Here is a 19,645-nt window from a genome sequence, read left to right as displayed (position 1 = left end):
GGGGTTAAGCGCATAGAATATTCGATGCGTTTAACCCCTTGGTGTTCGGCCGTTTTCACGTATACCTATGGCAGGGAGGTATCAATCGAATACTACTCTCTCATCTCTATTTACCACTAACATGAAGAACAATGTGTCATGAAAAACAATCTCAAAATCATTTGTTTAAATTAAAGCCATATAAAATGACTCGTCACTTTTGAAAAATCAGGCCTAGTCCTTAACACACTTTTGGGCTGTGTCCTTAAGAGGTTAATTTCCATTGTTAGGCTAAGTTCACAAGACAGATTTTGGTCTGGAATTTGAGGCGGGATGCCGCCTCAGATTCCAGACCAAAAAACCACTATCCGCAACTGGAATTCCTCTCCGGATTAGGCCCAAGTGAATGGGCCTAGTCCGGAGGGAGTGACGCTCCGCGGTCTCCCATGGCTGATATCGCCGTGGAAGATAGGGCATGTTGCTTCTTTTTTGCACAGGCTGAAAAATCCACTTGCAAAAAAACTAAATGCCCGGCTCCCCTTGAATTCAGTGGGAGGCTGTATCTTAATCTCGAATTTTACGTGGAATCATCACCAAATTCCAGGCCAAAATCCGCCTTAGGCTACTTTCACAAAATGGATCAGGATTATAATACAGAAATGCCCTACAGCAAAATACACCAAAATACACCAAAATTAGGTTGAAAGCTACAAGGTGGCATAAGAGGCAACTATATGTAGTAACAATGGAAATGTTTACATAGTCTGCTCCAACAGTCTGGATGTAGGAAATATTTACCCTGGTTTTGTATGCCTTTTATTGCAAATATTCATCAATGATTGGTTATTAGCTCGCTTATGCCAGTTATATTTGCACACATATTTTCCAGTTCTTGTTACACAGTAAAAGTTGCTGGAAGGAAGATGTTACAGTCTGATTGTGACATACGGATCCTGCATTATAGGGTTTCTGCCTGTAGTTTGAGGATAAAGGCTCCTTCTATATTCTTGATCCAGTGTGGTGTTCAGTCATCTGCAGCTGTCAGCTGGCCCCAATATTGTTTTACAGCCCTCTCCCTGCTTGTGACAGCAGATGTGTACACTGGCACAGAGCACAAGCTGTACGCACAAAGGAACCTTGTCTAGAAAATGACAAGAAGTACTTTACTCAGTTGAGACACAGCTTCACTTCCTTACATAATCTTGTGGGTTAAATCTACCTATTATGGCGAGAAACTTTGCTGTATTTGTGGGTGTGTGTTGTAACATGTTTTGTATTCTAGTCACAACCAGAACTGCTTTGCAAATTCCGTTGGTATCCTGTTCGATCACTGTCTGCAGCCATAGCATGGGACCAATCTGTATATACTAGCAGTGGCGTAACTAGGAATGGCGGGGCCCCGTGGCGAACTTTTGACATGGCCTCCCCCCCGACCGACGCCGAAGACCTCGACCGACCCTCTCCTACGCATTCCTGCACGCTCTATTATGCCCCATAGTGGCTCCTGCACACACTATTATGTCCCTCAGTGGCCCCTCCACACAGTATTATCCCCTATTATGTCCCACTGTGGAGATCCAGGGGGAGAAAAACATAAAAAAAAAAACTCTGTTACTCACCTATCTCCTGTCTCCTACGCTGTCGGCCTCCGAAGTAGTCCATCTTCAATGACATCAGACGTCACATGACCCGGGACACAGGCCGGGGTCATGAGACGTCAGACGACTAGGCTGAATCCTGCCCGGACCGTGGAGAGGTAAGTAACAGTGTTTTTCATGTTTTTTTACCTCTCCCGGGCCGCCGATCATTATACTCGGGGGTCCAAAAAGACCCCCGAGTATAATGATAACAGCGGTAGCATCTGTCACCGGGCCCCTAATGTCCCGGGCCCTGTGACAGCTGCCTCTGCTGCTACGGCAGTAGTTACGCTACTGTATACTAGCTGCTCTGCGTACATTTACTGGAAATATAGCACAGTGGATTTGCACATAAAAAATCTGCAACAGTTTACAGCAATGACAAGTTGGATGAAATCTCATCTACATGTAAAAAAGATTTCCAACAGTAAGTCAATTATCTCTGCAGATTTTACCCCTTTCAATGGAGAATTGCAGTGAAATCTCCCGACACTTTTTTTTTTTTTTTTTTTTTTTGGGGGGGGGGGGTGTCCATGTTGTCTCATTGTTCTCACCACTGACTTGTAATCTATGGTATAGTGTAAGATTTAGAAGATTGTTGGCTCTATAGTAGACATACCAGTATACTCAATCTTCATGTAATCTTTGATGTCATCTATAGTGACCAGTCTGTGACAAACCCCTTTCCATAGGACCAGTGCATTCTAATGTGAATGAACCATTGGATGTGTATCATAAAAGGTTCTATGTTAAAGGGGCTCTATCAGCAAAATTATGCTGTATGAGCCCCACATATGCCTGAATAGCCTTTAAAAAGGCTATTCAGGCACCGCTAATCTTATTTTAAAAGCGCCCCCCGTTTTTAAATTATACCCTAAAAATGATTAGGTGGGCGGTTTGTGCACTTGTGGATGTTATCTTGCTGGCACGCCTTCCTCTTCTTTCTTCTTCCAGCGAAGTCCTCCTGTCCTCGCTCTTCCACATCTTAATCTTATTTTCTTCCAGCGGTTGTGTTGAAATCCCATGTATGTGCAGTAGCGCTCCCTCCCGAGCACTACTGCACACTCTTTGGCGCCATTTTTGTCGTATTTCTAAGTTCCCCTTAGAACTTCGCGAGCATGCTGCGCATGCGCAGTACGTGAGCGAACTTCTTCATTCTGAAAGAAAAGAAGATCAAGGCGTGGAAGAGCAAGGACAGGAGGACGTCGCTGGAAGAAGAAAGAAGAGGAAGGCGTGCCAGCAAGATGACGTCCACCAGTGCACGAACCGCCCACCATGCACGGGTAAGTATGACTTTAATAATCGTTTTTAGGGTATTATTTAAAAACGGGGAGAGCTTTTAAAATAAGATTAGCGGTGCCTGAATAGCTTTTTTAAAGGCTATTCACACATATGTGGGGTTCATATGGTATAATTTTGCTGATAGAGCCCCTTTAAAGTTCCAAGAGTAAAATATACAGAAGGACCACGCTCCTGGAATGAATACTTTCACTTGGAATGACCACAATAATCTCTAACGCCCTCAATGTTTGAGAAATATACGTCGAACAATATGTCAGTAGTGTTGGGGATGACTGCACGATTCCCAGATAGAGGGTCGCGTTCAACCAGTGCCTGACTGGTCAAGGAATACAGCAGAAATACCTTGGAACTGCCAAAAGTTCCAAGAAACAAGGCCGGGAATTGCGCTCCTCACAGACACACTGTGTCTCCTACTCCTACTAATGGTGTACCCAGTGTGTCTGTGAGGAGCGCAATTCCCGTTCTTGTTTCTTGGAACTTTTGGCAGTTCTAAGGTATTTCTGCTATAAAAAGTTCTACAGTTTTCTAATAGACTTTGCGTTTTAATACCTTTCCATTTCCAAGATCTCTGTTTGCTTTCAGTGAATAAGAGCAAAACTCGCACATATAATCTTTACAGCCAAGATTTTTTTCTTCTAGCTCTGCTCCAAAATTACATTGTAAAATTGACAACTAGTCAGAATTATGGAAAAATAACCTTTAATACAATTAGCAAAAACAAAAATAGTAAAATAGACAATAAAACTTCAGTAGACAAAGCCATTGAGAGTGCGCTGTGTAAAGTGCTGATTTTATGATCACTAGAACAGTCAATATGATAGGTTGGATTATCACTTATTCTGGATTACTGAACAGTTACAGAAGACCTGGAGGCCAAGGCACAATCTGTAGAGGAATCTCTTTCATCTTCATGTCTTGTAAAATTCTGCATTATATTGTGGAGTGTCAGATTCTGGATTAAAGGAATTCACCTTAATTTGTAGACATCGGGGTCTTACTGCGGTCACAATTAATGAGCCTAAGAGAATCTTCAAATATGGCAGTAGTAAATATGGGCTCAATCTGCCACCATCATGGCTTCATAACTCTGAGAGTCTATGTTGGCTATTCATTACTACCGCAGCAGAGAAACGGGGTAAATGTTTTTATAAGCTCAACTGACCCAATAGGGTGTAAATTCTTGCACCCAAAATATATAAATTCTGCCAACTCAACAGAATTTCTCTGGTGGATGTGCACAATTTTCACTTCCTTAGAACAATATTTCCAAAAGCTGTAGTTCTGCACCAGCTTAGAGAAGGCTTCCATTGGTAGTACATTACATACATCTAGTAGAGTGATCCATAGACAGAGCTAACCAACCTAGTTCTTTGAGTCTCTGGTTCCAGTTTTTGGGATAGAACATTCAGGATTTGGTCAAACTTCTTATATCTTTCGGCTTGCTCAGCTGTAGCTCCTTTACTTCCCCAAAACATCCTTAAGGAAAACTCAGTCTTGAAAGCTTCTCTCAGTTCCGGTTGTGGAATGAATCCTGTAAACAGACAAGGGCACCTTAAAGGGGTTGTCTGGTGACTTAAGATGACCTTGCTGTATCTGGTGGATTCTTCATCATGAACTTGGGAGTTCTGACCCCTGCATTAGGTAATCGAAACCTCCTTGACCCCCAGGTTGCCCACTCGCCTGCCCAGTGAGATCAGGAGAGGAGGCAGAGCCACCCAGGGTTATGGAGGTTCTGATCATTTGACCTGGGGATCCATGATGAAGAATCTACTGGATATAGCAACGTAAGTTTAAGTCCCTGGAAAACCCCTTAAAATATTTTATGTAATCCTTCTACAACCATTTCCCAGTCTCCCATCCATTTAGGTCTTTCTTTGACATATTTAAGAAAAAAGTCATCAAAACCTTTTGACTGCATTCTTAAGACAATGGCCCCACATATCAAGCCGTAGCCAAAAAAGCAAAGTGCAAAAGCTGCGGCGGTATAATTTTTTTTTTTTTTTTTAATTAGGCCAAAGAAGGTGAATAAAACAAACAAAAAAACCCCAATATACTGTCCCCAGTGCTCCGGTGTGAAAGTCTCCACTGCACGTCATCACTGGGCCAATCAGCAGCCTCAGGATAGGACATGGGACATCACTACCTGATGAGCCTAAGGAAAGGGACACTGGACAGTGGGACTTCCACCACAAGAAATCACCTTGCCTGGCCTAGTATTAAAATAAATAAATAAATAAACCCTTTATCCTAGACAACCTCTTTAACTGAATCTATTTGCCGCGCACAACACAAGTGGCAGTGTTTAACCAGCAAAGGGTAGGGTCCCATTTTAAAGTAGTTTGGTGACCCTTTCTGCCAATATGGAGAGCAGGTGAGCACCTTACAGTGCGAACAAGGGATATATGTAAAGTGTTTAGGTGATGTGTATATAGTGTATGAGTGACTACAATATACACTTTGATGTGTGTGATCTAAGCATGTTATATATGAGAACTTTGTGTTGTGTGCATTTAATATAGGTAATGTATGCTGTAATATGTGACTGCTCTTTACGATATGCAGGTAAAATGATATATTAGAACCATGTTTTTTTTATTTTTTTATTCAAATGTTTTATTGAATTTTCACAAACAACATAAACTGAAACAGACCACGAAGACAAACAATGTGGACTGGAGCCACCAAAGAGGACCCCAAGATGTCCACAGTCAGCAAGGCAATATAAGCATTGACAAGAGAAAGATAAAGAAAAAGTGAAGAGGGGAGGGAGGAGGAGCAGAGAGAGAAGAGGAAAAAAGGGGGTGGGAGTGGGTTGACAAGGAGGATAAAGGGGGAGTAAACAGGGTCACATACCATGTATGGGACCTGAAGGAGGCTCGAGAACCGTGTGTTTATCTGCATCTGATGTGAATGACGTGTTCTGTATGCATGTTATATATAAATGATGTAAGTTGTGTTAATGCCTTGAGGCAGGTGTGTAATGCACTGATCTTTATATAGTTACTCTATACATTCCGCTGCTTACACAAGATGTGACCGGTGTACAGACTTTATACATCATTCACCTGCTCCTAACACCCGAGAACGGCAGACCAATGATCTTGAACGCTTAACCTCTTAGTGCTAGTTCACACTGAAAGGCTCCCATTCACTTCAATGGGAGCTGTCACTTTTTTTACCCACTAGCTAGCTAGCGGAAAAAAAGAAGTGACATGTCCTATCTTGCCGCGGATTCCGTGGCTGAGTCAGCCACAGCGTCCGCGGCTCAAGACTCACTCCCAATTAGGCCTATTCATTTGGGCCTAATCAGAAGTGGGATGCCATGACGGAATAATGATGCACCGCATCGGCATACCGGTGCGGATGGCCACGCAGAGAGTTCAAACAGCGGAAAAGCATACCCTAAGATGATGCAGCAAATAGCAACTGTGGCATCTATGGGTTTTGGAGGGAGAAGACTCCAGGCTGCAGCCATTGGAACTCCTGCAAACATGATCGCAGTGGTCAATCAAAAAACTAAAAATGTATTAAATAGTAATCAAAAAGTGTTGAGTTCCCCAATTGGCATCGATAAAAATACCAGGTTTTCTTGCAAAGAAATAAACCCTTGCACATTTCTGTTAACAAAAAAATAATTAGGTTATAGTTCTTGGAAAGTGGTGATTGAATAAATTTATCAGGTTATTTATGCAGCATGGTGAACAAAGCAACATTTCTAACCTAAAAAGGCAATGTCTCCCCCTCCCTCCTTAGTTCCCTCCCTCTGTTGTATCCTCTGTCTTTGTGTCTTCTTGTTTCTTTGCCTTGTTTCTAACTCCCCTCATGGGAAAATACTTAATATAACTTGATTATGCATAAAAAGGCAATGTCAAAATAGCAGTTTTTTTTCTATTCCTTCCCAGAAAGAGTTAATAAAAAATAGTGCCATACATTAAAGGTAGAGGGCTTTGTATGTGACAATGGAAAAAAATGGTTTGGTCCTCAAGGTCTGGAACAGGCTGGTCACTAAAAGGTTAAGAGAGTGTGTCCTTTTAATAATTCTGCCAGGGACTGGCATTGATTTCCACTACAGTTTTCAGGCTTCAGTAATAGGAGATCTGATGGCCTGAGGCATCCTTGTCCTGACTGGCATAATCTCTGCCCTTAAAAAATGGTGAGTGGGGCAGAAACAGCAGAAAGTGATGTATCTTTGTTGCAAATTAGGTCATGTGCGCCAAAGATTGTTTGTGCATTGTGTCAGATGTGTGAGGACTGTATGTGCGATATGTAATATGCGCACATGTTGTGTAAACATCATGCATCTAATGTAACAGTGGTGAGTATGCATCATGTGTCCTATATCTCTTCTCTCTATCTTATAAAAATGAATTCTTGTCTGTCTGTCTGTCTGTCTGTCTGTCTGTTCTCTAATGCGAACCAAACGACTGGACCGATCTTCACCAAATTTGGTACAGAAATACTTCAGATATCTGGGAAGGTTTAAGACGAGACTCCAACTCGCTTGGACGTACCGTTGCTGAGATACAGCATTCCAAACACAGTGCCCCCCCCCCTTAGCCAATACAAACCTGCAAGACTTTCACTCATATTCCAAGTCCAATACACACGGTCACTCCACATGCACAATACAACACTGATATCCAAACTGAGATACATGCATCAGAGGATTAGATACACAGATCAGCACACAGTATCACACGCCAGAGGATTAGATACACACGTCTGCACACAGTCCCACAAACCAGAGGATTAAATACGCACTTCTGCACACAGTTCCACACACTGAAGGATTTGATACATGCATCTGCACACGGTTCCACATGCCGAAGGATTAGATACAGGCGTCTACACACAGTTCCACACTCCAGAGGATTAGATACGCGCGTCTGCACACATTTGTACACACCATAGGATTAGATACACGCGTCTGCACAGAGTACCACATTCCGTAGGATTAGATACACACGTCTACACATAGTTCCACACTCCAGAGGATTAGATACGCACATCTGCACACAGTGCCACATGCCGGGGGTTTGGATACGTGCGTCTACACACAGTTCCACACGCCATAGGATTAGATACGCGCCTCTTCACACAATACCACACAGGGGAGGATTAGATACATGTGTCTTCACACAGTTGTACATGCCATAGGATTAGATACACGTGTCTGCACACAGTACCACATGCCGTAGGATTGGATACGCGCGTCTACACACAGTACCACATGCCATAGGATTAGATACGCGTGTCTGCACACAGTACCACTTGCCGTAGGATTAGATACGTGTATCTACACACAGTTCCACACTCCAGAGGATTAGATATGCGCATCTGCACACATTTGTACACGCCATAGGATTAGATACACACGTCTGCACAGAGTACCACATTCCGTAGGATTAGATACACGCGTCTACATACAGTTCCACACTCCAGAGGATTAGATACGCGCGTCTGCACACAGTTGTACACGCCATAGGATTAGATACACGTGTCTGCACACAGTACCACATGCAGTAGGATTAGATACGCGCGTCTACACATAGTTCCACACGCCGAAGGATTAGATACGTGCCTCTTCACACAATACCACACAGGGGAGGATTAGATACGTGTGTGTGCACACAGTACCACACTTTGGAGGATTAGATGCATGCCTCTGCACACAGTACCACAAGTCAGAGAATTAGATACGCATCTCAGCACACAGTATCACACGGGGGAGGATTAGATACGCGCGTCTACACACAGTACCACATACCATAGGATTAGATATGCGCGTCTGCACACAGTACCACATGCCGGGGGATTGGATATGCGCGTCTACACACAGTTCCACACGCCGTAGGATTAGATATGTGCCTCTTCACACAATACCACACAGGGGAGGATTAGATACACGTGTCTTCACACAGTTGTACACGCCATAGGATTAGATACACACATCTGCACAGAGTACCACATGCCGTAGGATTAGATACACGCGTCTACATACAGTTCCACACTCCAGAGGATTAGATACGCGTGTCTGCACACAGTTGTACACGCCATGGGATTAGATACACACGTCTGCACACAGTACCACATGCTGTGGGATTAGATATGCGCGTCTACACACAGTTCCAGACGCCTTAGGATTAGATACGCACCTCTTCACACAATACCACACAGGGGAGGATTAGATACACGCGTCTGCACACAGTACCACATGCTGTAGGATTAGATACGCGCGTCTACACATGGTTCAACAAGCCGAAGGATTAGATACGCGCCTCTTCACACAATACCAAACAAGGGAGAATTAGATATGTGTGTGTGCACACAGTACCACACTTTGGAGGATTAGATACATGCCTCTGCACACAGTACCACAAGCCAGAGAATTAGATACGCATCTCCGCACACAGTATCACATGGGGGAGGATTAGATACGCGCGTCTGCACACAGTACCACACGGGGGAGGATTAGATACACGCATCTACACACAGTACCACATGCCATAGGATTAGATACGCGTGTCTGCACACAGTACCACATGCCGGGGGATTGGATATGCGCGTCTACACACAGTTCCACACGCCATAGGATTAGATACGTGCCTCTTCACACAATACCACACAGGGGAGGATTAGATACACGTGTCTTCACACAGTTGTACACGCCATAGGATTAGATACACGTGTCTGCACACAGTACCACACTCCAGAGGATTAGATACGCGCATCTGCACACATTTGTACACGCCATAGGATTAGATACACACGTCTGCACAGAGTACCACATGCCGTAGGATTAGATACACGCGTCTACATACAGTTCCACACTCCAGAGGATTAGATACGCGCATCTGCACACAGTTGTACACGCCATAGGATTAGATACACGCGTCTGCACACAGTATCACATGTTGTAGGATTAGATACGCGCGTCTACACACAGTTCCACACTCCAGAGGATTAGATACGCGCATCTGCACACATTTGTACACGCCATAGGATTAGATACACACGTCTGCACAGAGTACCACATGCCGTAGGATTAGATACACGCGTCTACATACAGTTCCACACTCCAGAGGATTAGATACGCGCATCTGCACACAGTTGTACACGCCATAGGATTAGATACACGCGTCTGCACACAGTATCACATGTTGTAGGATTAGATACGCGCGTCTACACACAGTTCCACATGCCTTAGGATTAGATACGCGCCTCTTCACACAATACCACACAGGGGAGGATTAGATACACGCATCTGCACACAGTACCACATGCTGTAGGATTAGATACACGCGTCTACACATAGTTCCACAAGCCGAAGGATTAGATACGCGCCTCTTCACACAGTACCACAGAAGGGAGGATTTGATATGTGTGTGTTCACACAGTACCAAACTTTGGAGGATTAGATACATGTCTCTGCACACAGTACCACAAGCCAGAGAATTAGATACGCGTCTCCGCACACAGTATCACATGGGGGAGGATTAGATACGCGCGTCTGCACACAGTACCACACTGGGGAGGATTAGATACGCGCATCTACACACAGTACCACATGCCATAGGATTAGATACGCATGTCTGCACACAGTACCACATGCCGGGGGATTGGATACGCACGTCTACACACAGTTCCACACGCCATAGGATTAGATACGTGCCTCTTCACACAATACCACACAGGGGAGGATTAGATACACATGTCTTCACACAGTTGTACACGCCATAGGATTAGATACACGCGTCTGCACATAGTACCACATGCCGTAGGATTAGATACGCGCATCTACACACAGTTCCACACTCCAGAGCATTAGATACGCGCATCTGCACACATTTGTACACGCCATAGGATTAGATACACACATCTGCACAGAGTACCACATGCCGTAGGATTAGATACATGCGTCTACATACAGTTCCACACTCCAGAGGATTAGATACGCGCATCTGAACACAGTTGTACACGCCATAGGATTAGATACACGCGTCTGCACACAGTACCACATGCTGTAGGATTAGATACGCGCGTCTACACACAGTTCCACACGCCTTAGGATTAGATACGTGCCTCTTCACACAATACCACACAGGGGAGGATTAGATACATGCGTCTGAACACAGTACCACACTTTGGAGGATTAGATACATGCATCTGCACACAGTACCACATGCCAGATAATTAGATGCGCGTCTCAGCACACAGTATCACACGGGGGAGGATTAGATACGCGCATCTGCACACAGTACCTCACGCCAGGGATTAGATACACCTGTCTGCACATAGTACCACATGCCGTAAGATTAGATATGCACGTCTGCACACAGTTTCATTTACCGGAGGATTAGATACGTGCCTCTTCACACAATGCCACATGGGGGAGGATTAGATACACACATCTGCACACAGTACCACACCAACAAGGATTAGATACTTGCGTCTAAACACAGTACTGCACGGTGAAGGATTAGATACAGCTTTACTCCAGGTATCCATAACAACTGATCACAGGTTTTTCACTGATTTCCAAAATGAGATACACATAATCACATGATGCTTATGGACATACACACAAACCACATACAAAATACATCAGTGCAAAACTGGACAATTCTTATGGGGCCACTACACAAACATAAAATGTAATATACCCGTGCGAAGCCGGGTCCTCCCTCTAGTGGATTATATATTTCAGTACGTTTGTTTGTATATTTGTTTTTTGCCACCGTTTTCCGGCTGTGGGCTATCCGCGACGGGATGCGATGGAGGGCATCGGCATTGAGGCGGGGCTTTCTGCTGCTGATTAGGCCCAGATGACTGGGCCTAATTCTCAGGCATTCCCTCATGGCTGAATCAAGCATGGCAAGATCGAGCAGGACACTTATTTTTGCATTGAAAACCAATGGCAGGCAGACTCTGGGTGGAATCCGCCCACAAATCTACAGCAAATTCCTCTGTGTGAATTTACCCTAAGGCCTTGTTCACATCTGCATGGGGACCTCCTGAACGGAATACAAATGCAATTGCAAGCGCTGTGCAGTAAAAAGCACACAGATCCCCATAGACTATAATGGGGTTTGTGTGCTTCCCACCAGATCTCCGCACAGAACATGCGGATAGGAAAGTAGTTCACAATCTACTTTCCTGTCCACATGATCCAGTGCCAAGCACACAGATCCCATTATAGTCTGTGGGGTCCGTGTGCTTTTACTGCACAGCACTTGCAATTGCGTTTGGTATTCCGTTCAGGGGGTCCCCATGCGGACTCCCCCAGACAAAATACCAACGCAGATGTGAACGAGGGGTAATGCTCCTGACTTCCATCACTTTCTCTTACCGTGGAGCTTGGACTCTGCATTGTCCTGGAAAACCTCAGCACTGGCAGCATATGATCGGGCAGCTTGCAGCACGCGGAGCAGACGGCCACAACTTTCCTCCACTGGCCCTCCCCAGTCATCTTCTCCTTCCAACGCCTTGAGTACTGGCAGAATGTGTGGGACCACAACTTGGCTGGGTAAAGGAACTGTGAGGCCTGGGCAGGCAGAAGAACATAGGGAGCCCAATGGTCAATAAGAGCAATGAGAAAGTCGCACAACTGGTTATACTGTAGACCAGTATATATCAGCAATCCATATGAAAACATTAGAAATATATTTACTGTCCTATAGTATTTATTTTTTATATGTGGAGGGCCATTTTATTTTTATTCATATACACAAGGGTAATATTACTGTAGATAATTTTTACTTGTAGGTAGGCAGTATTTTAGCAGCTATATATCTTGTGTACATAGAAGGTTTGATTATACCAATCATTTTACTTGTAACTTGACAATAACGTGTTTTTATTTTAGCTTACATTCATCCATGTCTCTTAGGGCTGGCTTCAGTTGCTTCTGGAAGGTGATGGCACTGTCAGTGTGGGTTTGACGTAACATCTGCCATGTTTGCTCCAAGCGAGCAATCTGCAAAGATCAATTTTGTTTTAACAGGTGCCCTGAACAGAAGAAGGATTTTGTAATGCGTGATACGTATGACACAATATAAGCTTATGGGTAAAATGGCGTAAATCCCAAGCGGCATAATCACTGAGGCTTGTAGCATTACCCCTTAATATATATATATTTTAAATCTTAGAACTGGCACAAATAGAGCTATTTGAACTAAATTTCTCAAATCTCACACAAAGCATGATACACAAGAGTGTTAGGCATGTTACTCACTTATATTATGTGTGAATTTTAAGACTTCTTAGGCTACCCCAAGTGCTCCTACCTGTGGCAGCATTAAAGCCTTCATGACAGCAGAAAATGCAAAGAGATCGCCTGCAAAATCTTTCAGCTCAGATGCCAAGCTGATAATCCGATGTAACGTATGCGCTCGTTCTGCGACAGTCCCAGTGCAGCCCAATATGTCCACAGCTACACCCAGGGACAGTAGGTGATGTCTGGATGAGAGAATAACATTTATACATACGCAATGAGTTAAACTGCTGCAGCATTATCTTGTGTCACAGAAGACAACTAAAAAGTCATTGAAAGATGCTGCATCTCTATGTACACATGGGGGCTGATTTATTAAAACTGTCTTTGTTGCCCATAGCAACCACGCACAGTGCAGTCTGTACAGCTTTCATTTTGTGTTCTCCTAAAAAATAAAGTGGGATGGTAATTTTTTTCTATGGGCAACTAATTTCTTTTAAGCGAAGGCCCCACGTAGCAAGCCACAGCAAAAATAAAAAATGCAGCGGAAAAGACCGCGTCAGAAACTCATCAAGGATATTTCTGCTGCATTTTTCACAGAAAGTCTGCTGCGTTTTCCTGGGGCTCCCACGTTGCAGAAACACAGCCTTATTTGCTGCAGTTTTTTTTGAGCCAAAGCCAAGAGTGGATTCAGCAGAAAGTAAAAGTATAAGATTCAGATGCTTCCTATATATTTCTCACACCTTTTGTAGCTATTCTTGGAGTGGGCTAAAAAAAAAACAACGCAGTGAAATCTGCAACAACAGCAAAAAACCTCAGTCTCAAAAACAGATCTAATAACCGGGGCATAACTAGCAAAACTGGTCCTCATAGCAAACTGTTGACCCCTTTACTGGCGCACACACTATCTTTACAAGCTCCCCTAAGTTCCAGGAAAGTAAAATACTAATGCTTCCAAATACCAAGACATTTTGGATAACTGTATGCTTGTAGCGAGGAGCACCCCTTCAAGATGCTACTCAACAGCAATGGTCCCTTATATTCAGGAATCCAGGAAGGGCAGGTTTGTGGGATTCTAAATGGGCCCTAGTCTTGGAACACAGCTGTCATTTGGACAGAAGACAGTCCGACCACAGGGGATGGCCTGGAGGTACAGAGGGACCTGAATTCGGCAGAGTGTGCCTAAATGGCCAGGTATTCAGTAAAGCAGAGTCTGCTGCAGTACCAGCACTATGGGCTCTGTGTGATGGAGCATCCGCTCAGTTCCTGAGTAGGTGCCAGTTTGTATTCATATGCTAATTAGCTTCCAGCCAGCACCGGAAGTCACAACACCCTCTGCTATTCTCTCCTATGTGTGTGTGCCAGCAGCGAGATGAGTCATCATCATCAGCCTGTGCTGTACACATACATAGGAGAGAATAGCAGAGGGTGCACGATGAGACTTCTGGGGTGCACGCAAGAGGCTAATTAACATGAATAGAAACGGGCTCATTCAGAAACCACTGAGACGATTAGCATACAAAAGGTAGGTGTGGAATAGCCTTTCTACAGGAAGGCTATGCAAGTATGTGCTTAGTTAAAATGACTTTTCCCAATGATAGAGCCCCTTTAAAGATCCAGTGTCTGCTGTTCTGTTACAGTGGATGTTGGGAAGGTTTTGGTCTTTTTTTAGGCTACATAAGATACTGACCTCTCTAAGAGATCCCGTCTAAGTTGTTGTCCATAAGGCATTAAAATTAACTCCAGCCCTGATCGAACACCCATAGTCTTCTGTTGCTCTTTGGTAACTCTCCACATATGAATCTCCTGTGAGGATGAAAGTAAAATTGTTTTAAAGCCTCATTCAGACAAGCAGTATTTGCAAGCCAAAATCAGTAGGGGAATATTAACACAAAAGAGATGCAGTTCATTCCAATTCTATTTTTTTTTCTGTTTGTGTTCCACTCCAGGTTTTGGTTTACAGATGCAAAATACTGATAATCTGAATGTGGCCTAAAGAAGAATTATTTTGTCTTCTCTGTGGTTGGTTAAACAATGGCAAAAAATAGTAGGGGGTTCAATGACTTGGGACCTCCACTGGTTAACAGTATGAAGAGGGCCACTGAGCTCTGTTCCTTTTCATCTATGCTACTAGTCACAGGTTTCTGCACATTGAAATGGCACCAATTTGGAAGCATATTGACAACCATGGTGTTATACTGAGCAATCTCAAGAAGTAAGTATTCCATTCTACCCCCCAAAATGTTGTTTTAATCCATCCTTGGTATGATTAAGGTTAAGATGCTTTATCAGATATTGCAACCTCTTTATTTTGGTAATCAGACTCACATCCTTATTGTCCATGAAGAGTGAATGCTACATACCAGGCAGTCCTCTCGCAGAATATGAAGAGCACTTTGTTTGCAGTCACTTTGGCTGACAATCTCTTTAAGCTTGCGCAAGGCATTAGGTTCCAAAGGTTTATTCTCCGGAGAAAGTAAAATAGACTGGAAGGTTCTTGGTTGGAAAGAGGTTATAGTTTGTATCTGTGGTCGAACGTAGTTGTCCTCTTCTTCTGGACTCTCTGCTATAGGTTGATTCACCTTGGAACTAGACATTCTAAAATTGTAGATTTTTAGATTTTCTGTGCCAGAACGTGGTACTTTAGAATGATCCTCTGATTCCAAATGGAGTGCTTGGACTGCTTTGGATTTGTCCAACTTAGAGTAGACTAATATTGAATTGTCTATTCCTGAAGGAGTAAAGTCTTGGAGATTGGCTACCTCAGGTGTAACCACATCTGGTGATTTTTCAGAGTCCAGAAAACCAAATGTGGTTTCAGTGGCGCGGGCACGGTTCCTCCATTTTTCCTCTGCTTTCAAAGAGTCCACATGTCTCCTGGAGGTCATAGGAACACGAGGGACCAGTTCACAATATGTGTCTGATTCTTCATTGGAATCGGGAAGAAGCAAAGAAGGAGCTCTTATAGGTTTTGGAGGAGCCTTGGAATGTAGCTGACTGTCTGATCCTCTCAAGGCATTGTTTCCATCACAGTCCAGTGGAACTACTGGTTGGGTTTTGGCTCTTAGGATTGGATCACTGCCTGTGCGGAACATTGGGGAAAGGGGAACTGGTACTGGTTCTTCAGGGAGCCCTGAAGAATCTGCAGAAACTGCTGTAAAAAAAGCATTTTGGAGACATCAGAATGGTACAAAGGAGAGACAACATTCCAAAGTTCTTCTTGCCTCAGGTAAGTCTAACACGAGAAGAAATTTGCAAAACTGACTAGATGCATAAATTACATCAAATGTAACTGACCTTTCCTCTTCCATCGTTCTCTTTCCAAAGTTGTTGTTGTGTTTAGATAAACATGGCTGCTTAGTTTCAATGCCACACCTGCTCATAGGTTGTTCTGGTATCACAACTCCACTCCACTGAAATGACTGATGAACTGTAATACCACAAGCAACCTGTGGACACGTGTGGTACTGTTTTTGGAAGACATCAGTTTTGTTTTCCTGATCCTGGACAACCCCTTTAAGAGTCATAATATCTTTATTAGGACATCTTAAAGCATACCTCTACCCCAAACCTGTAAACTAAGTCTTGAACCATGCATGGAGCTGTGCTAGACTTCCCTTACCAACAAAGATACATTCTTTTATGCTGTCCCCATCACCCAGCTATACCTGAGAGCAGGTTGCTGTCAGACTGGGCACTTTGTAAGGGTATTTCCTTGAGGACATCAAGGTTCCCAGGGTGGCTTCCAAATTTGTCTTTATTCCTGGGGAATAGAAGTGTATGGAACATGTTATAAGATGTGAGACTGTATTAACAATACATATTCTTTCTCTCCTTAGGTTATGTTCACACATGGCTGATTCTGCAGTTGATTCACCCTTACAGTCCACAACCTGCGATTAGGCCCATTCATCAGTTAGAAAGTGACATTCTATGTATTGACATATGTTATCAAATTATGCACACTTTAAGTATGAGTTGTAGTTGATGGTAATATATAATACATTTGTACCTTAGCAAGCTGCTGTCAACCAAGTGAAGACTCCTTCTGTTTTCTTTATTTGCCCTCTGGGATTCTTGCCTACCCCTCACCAAGCTGAGTGGCACAGTCCTGTTGACGGGATTCACAATAACTGCCCTCGAAGACTCGGACACAGGCTTCTTATCACAAACATAGGAGCGAACAAGAGCTGGGATGTTGGGAAATTGGTCTTGTTCCAGTTGGTATAGAACCCGAGAGTAGCCACCTCGTGGACGCAGGGTAACAGCAATGATCTTAAAGTGGAGGACCTGCTTGGTGCTGACACAACTCAGTACGTAGTTCCCCGGAGAGGAGAGAGAGTCACGAATTAGGAAGTCTCCATCTGTCTGCAGAAGACTTTCTGCCTCCTATGGGAACAGGAACAGTGTCAACTTGGAACCATCAGGAAGATAAGAGAACTTGGACATTTTCTCCACCATTAAACAATTTTCATACGTTAAATTTATATCTAATATTAAGTAACCTGCAGACAAATTCTGAGCGGAATTCACAATTTCCCTGCTATATTGTTTACGTGAAGGCAGAGCCGCATTGATATACAGTTGGCACATTAAAGGATCACAGGGATTAGTGGAAAATATGTGTAAATGTGTTAATAAATGAATCATTGATAGTAAACAGAGGGTGGCTATCAATGGTACATACTTAGATTGGGTCACAGAGACCAGTGAGGTGCCACAGTGTGCTCCTTATTACTAGAATTATTTCTTCTTCTTCTTCTTCTTCTTCTTCTTCTTCTTCTTATTATTATTATTATTATTAGAATTTTAACATTTGCAGATGATACTAAGATCTGTAAATTAGTCAATGCAGAAGAAGAGAGGAGGATTTGGGGAAGCTGGAGGCTTGGATATGGAAATGGTAAATTAACCAAAAAATGATGTACAAAATGTACAAAATGATATACAAAATGATGTATGTCATGGGATACAAAGCCAAAGGCACCTGTCAGTTTCACTACACACATTACTACTACGTGATAGTCATGCAATTTACTGGGACTTGTTTGGGGGAGAACAAAAATAAAAAGATAGCTTATAGTATTACTATTACTATTACTTATAGTATTACTGTAAATCTATAAAATGTCATGCCAAGGTTATACCACAGAAGAGGCATTTGCCATTTTATGATCAGATGGTAACTGACAGCAGAGTGGAGGTTCACTTTCTGCTGTCCTCTTCTTCGAGTGAATCTTCTGTAGACAAGTCTGCCCATAGGTGTGCTAGGACTAATCCTGAAGAACTGCCTAGTGAAATTGATGGCAGCTGGATCCCTGCCACTACATTTTTGTCCCAATTGCCTGAGTTCATATCCTAGTGGACATGGCAGGAATTTAGAGAGAAAATTATCTTCCTCAGATAAGTTAACCCCTTCCTACCGGAGGCATTTTTTGATTTTCATTTTTGACTCCCTGCCTTCCAAACCCCATAACTTTGTTTTCCTGTTCACAAAGCCATAAGAGGGAATAGAGTTTACAGGGCAAATTATACCTTTTAATCATACTTTTTTTAATTTGGGGGGGGGGGGGGGGTATCACACAATGCCCCTGATCAGAGTGGCCTGGTCTTTGCTGTACGTTACATTGTGTACATATTTTTAATAGCAAATTGAAATCATATTGGTCTACGTTTATAACTAAAATATAGTACCATATGTCACAATAGAACATTGTCAGAATCAACTGGATATACAAAACATTTATAAAGTTATTTCCAAAAATGTTCACACATTCCAAATTTTCACATTTTTAGTTAGTCCTTAAGGCCAAAATAGACCCGATCCTTGCGTTAAAGAGTACCTGTTGTTTCAGGTGACTTTTCAGGATAAGCTGCCTTGCATGCATGTAAAAGGAGTAATTCAATTTCTGGCCATTATCTTATCTGTAGTCTACATTTTCAGTAGTTATCTCTAGTTTTCAACTTTCCCTGAGATGGTGGAAATGTTTCTCAATAAGGAAAAGCCCTGAGATCAAGAAGGGCATATACTGTATACTGTTATGAATAAAACACGTGGGCTGTGATAGAAGTCATCCTATTTAGCTCTAGCAATCAGCATAAGACCTCGTTCATATCTGCGTCGGTAATCCGTTGGGGAGAGTCCACATGGGGACCCCTCCGAACGGACTACCGAACGCATTTGCAAGCAGTGTACAGTGAAAGCACACGGACCCCATAGACTGTAATGGGGTCTGTGTGCTTGCCGTGAGATCTCCGCAGGGAACATGCAGACAGGAAAGTAATTCACAATTTACTTTCCTGTCCACATGACTTGTGCGAAGATCTCACGGCAAGCACACGGACCCCATTATAGTCTATGGGGTCCGTGTGCTTTCATGGCGCACTGCTTGCAAATGCATTCGGTAGTCCATTCGGGGGGTCCCTATGTGGACTCTCTGAATGGATTGCCAAACGCAGATACCAAACGCAGATTTAAACGAGGGTCAGGCTGGGTTCACACAAGAGCTCATTC

At 43.3% G+C, this 19,645-nt stretch overlaps 2 protein-coding genes across 3 annotated transcripts in view; one reads left to right on the top strand and one right to left on the bottom strand.

Moving 5' to 3' along the window:
- The window catches only part of TM9SF4 (transmembrane 9 superfamily member 4), a 318,186-nt gene that overhangs the window by 292,231 nt on the left and 6,310 nt on the right, over window positions 1–19,645 (top strand). The gene's annotated exons all lie outside the window — the stretch shown is intronic.
- Window positions 3,595–19,645, bottom strand: part of LOC142208383 (SH2 domain-containing protein 3A-like) — a 30,540-nt gene continuing 14,489 nt past the window's right edge. For both annotated transcript variants that reach the window (XM_075276852.1, XM_075276853.1), the window contains 8 exons: window positions 17,144–17,520; window positions 16,800–16,894; window positions 15,495–16,285; window positions 14,822–14,937; window positions 13,205–13,376; window positions 12,789–12,894; window positions 12,268–12,462; window positions 3,595–4,449 (listed from right to left, as the gene is read on the bottom strand). In XM_075276852.1, coding sequence (XP_075132953.1) covers window positions 4,247–4,449; window positions 12,268–12,462; window positions 12,789–12,894; window positions 13,205–13,376; window positions 14,822–14,937; window positions 15,495–16,285; window positions 16,800–16,894; window positions 17,144–17,520 — 2,055 coding nt within the window. In that variant the 3' untranslated portion in view covers window positions 3,595–4,246. The remainder of the gene's footprint in view (window positions 4,450–12,267; window positions 12,463–12,788; window positions 12,895–13,204; window positions 13,377–14,821; window positions 14,938–15,494; window positions 16,286–16,799; window positions 16,895–17,143; window positions 17,521–19,645) is intronic.

This window comes from Leptodactylus fuscus, chromosome 6 (genome assembly GCF_031893055.1).
Source record: "Leptodactylus fuscus isolate aLepFus1 chromosome 6, aLepFus1.hap2, whole genome shotgun sequence".
NCBI classification, from domain to species: domain Eukaryota; kingdom Metazoa; phylum Chordata; class Amphibia; order Anura; family Leptodactylidae; genus Leptodactylus; species Leptodactylus fuscus.
Note: the sequence above shows the minus strand (reverse complement) of the source record. Positions and strands in the feature narration are given on the sequence as shown.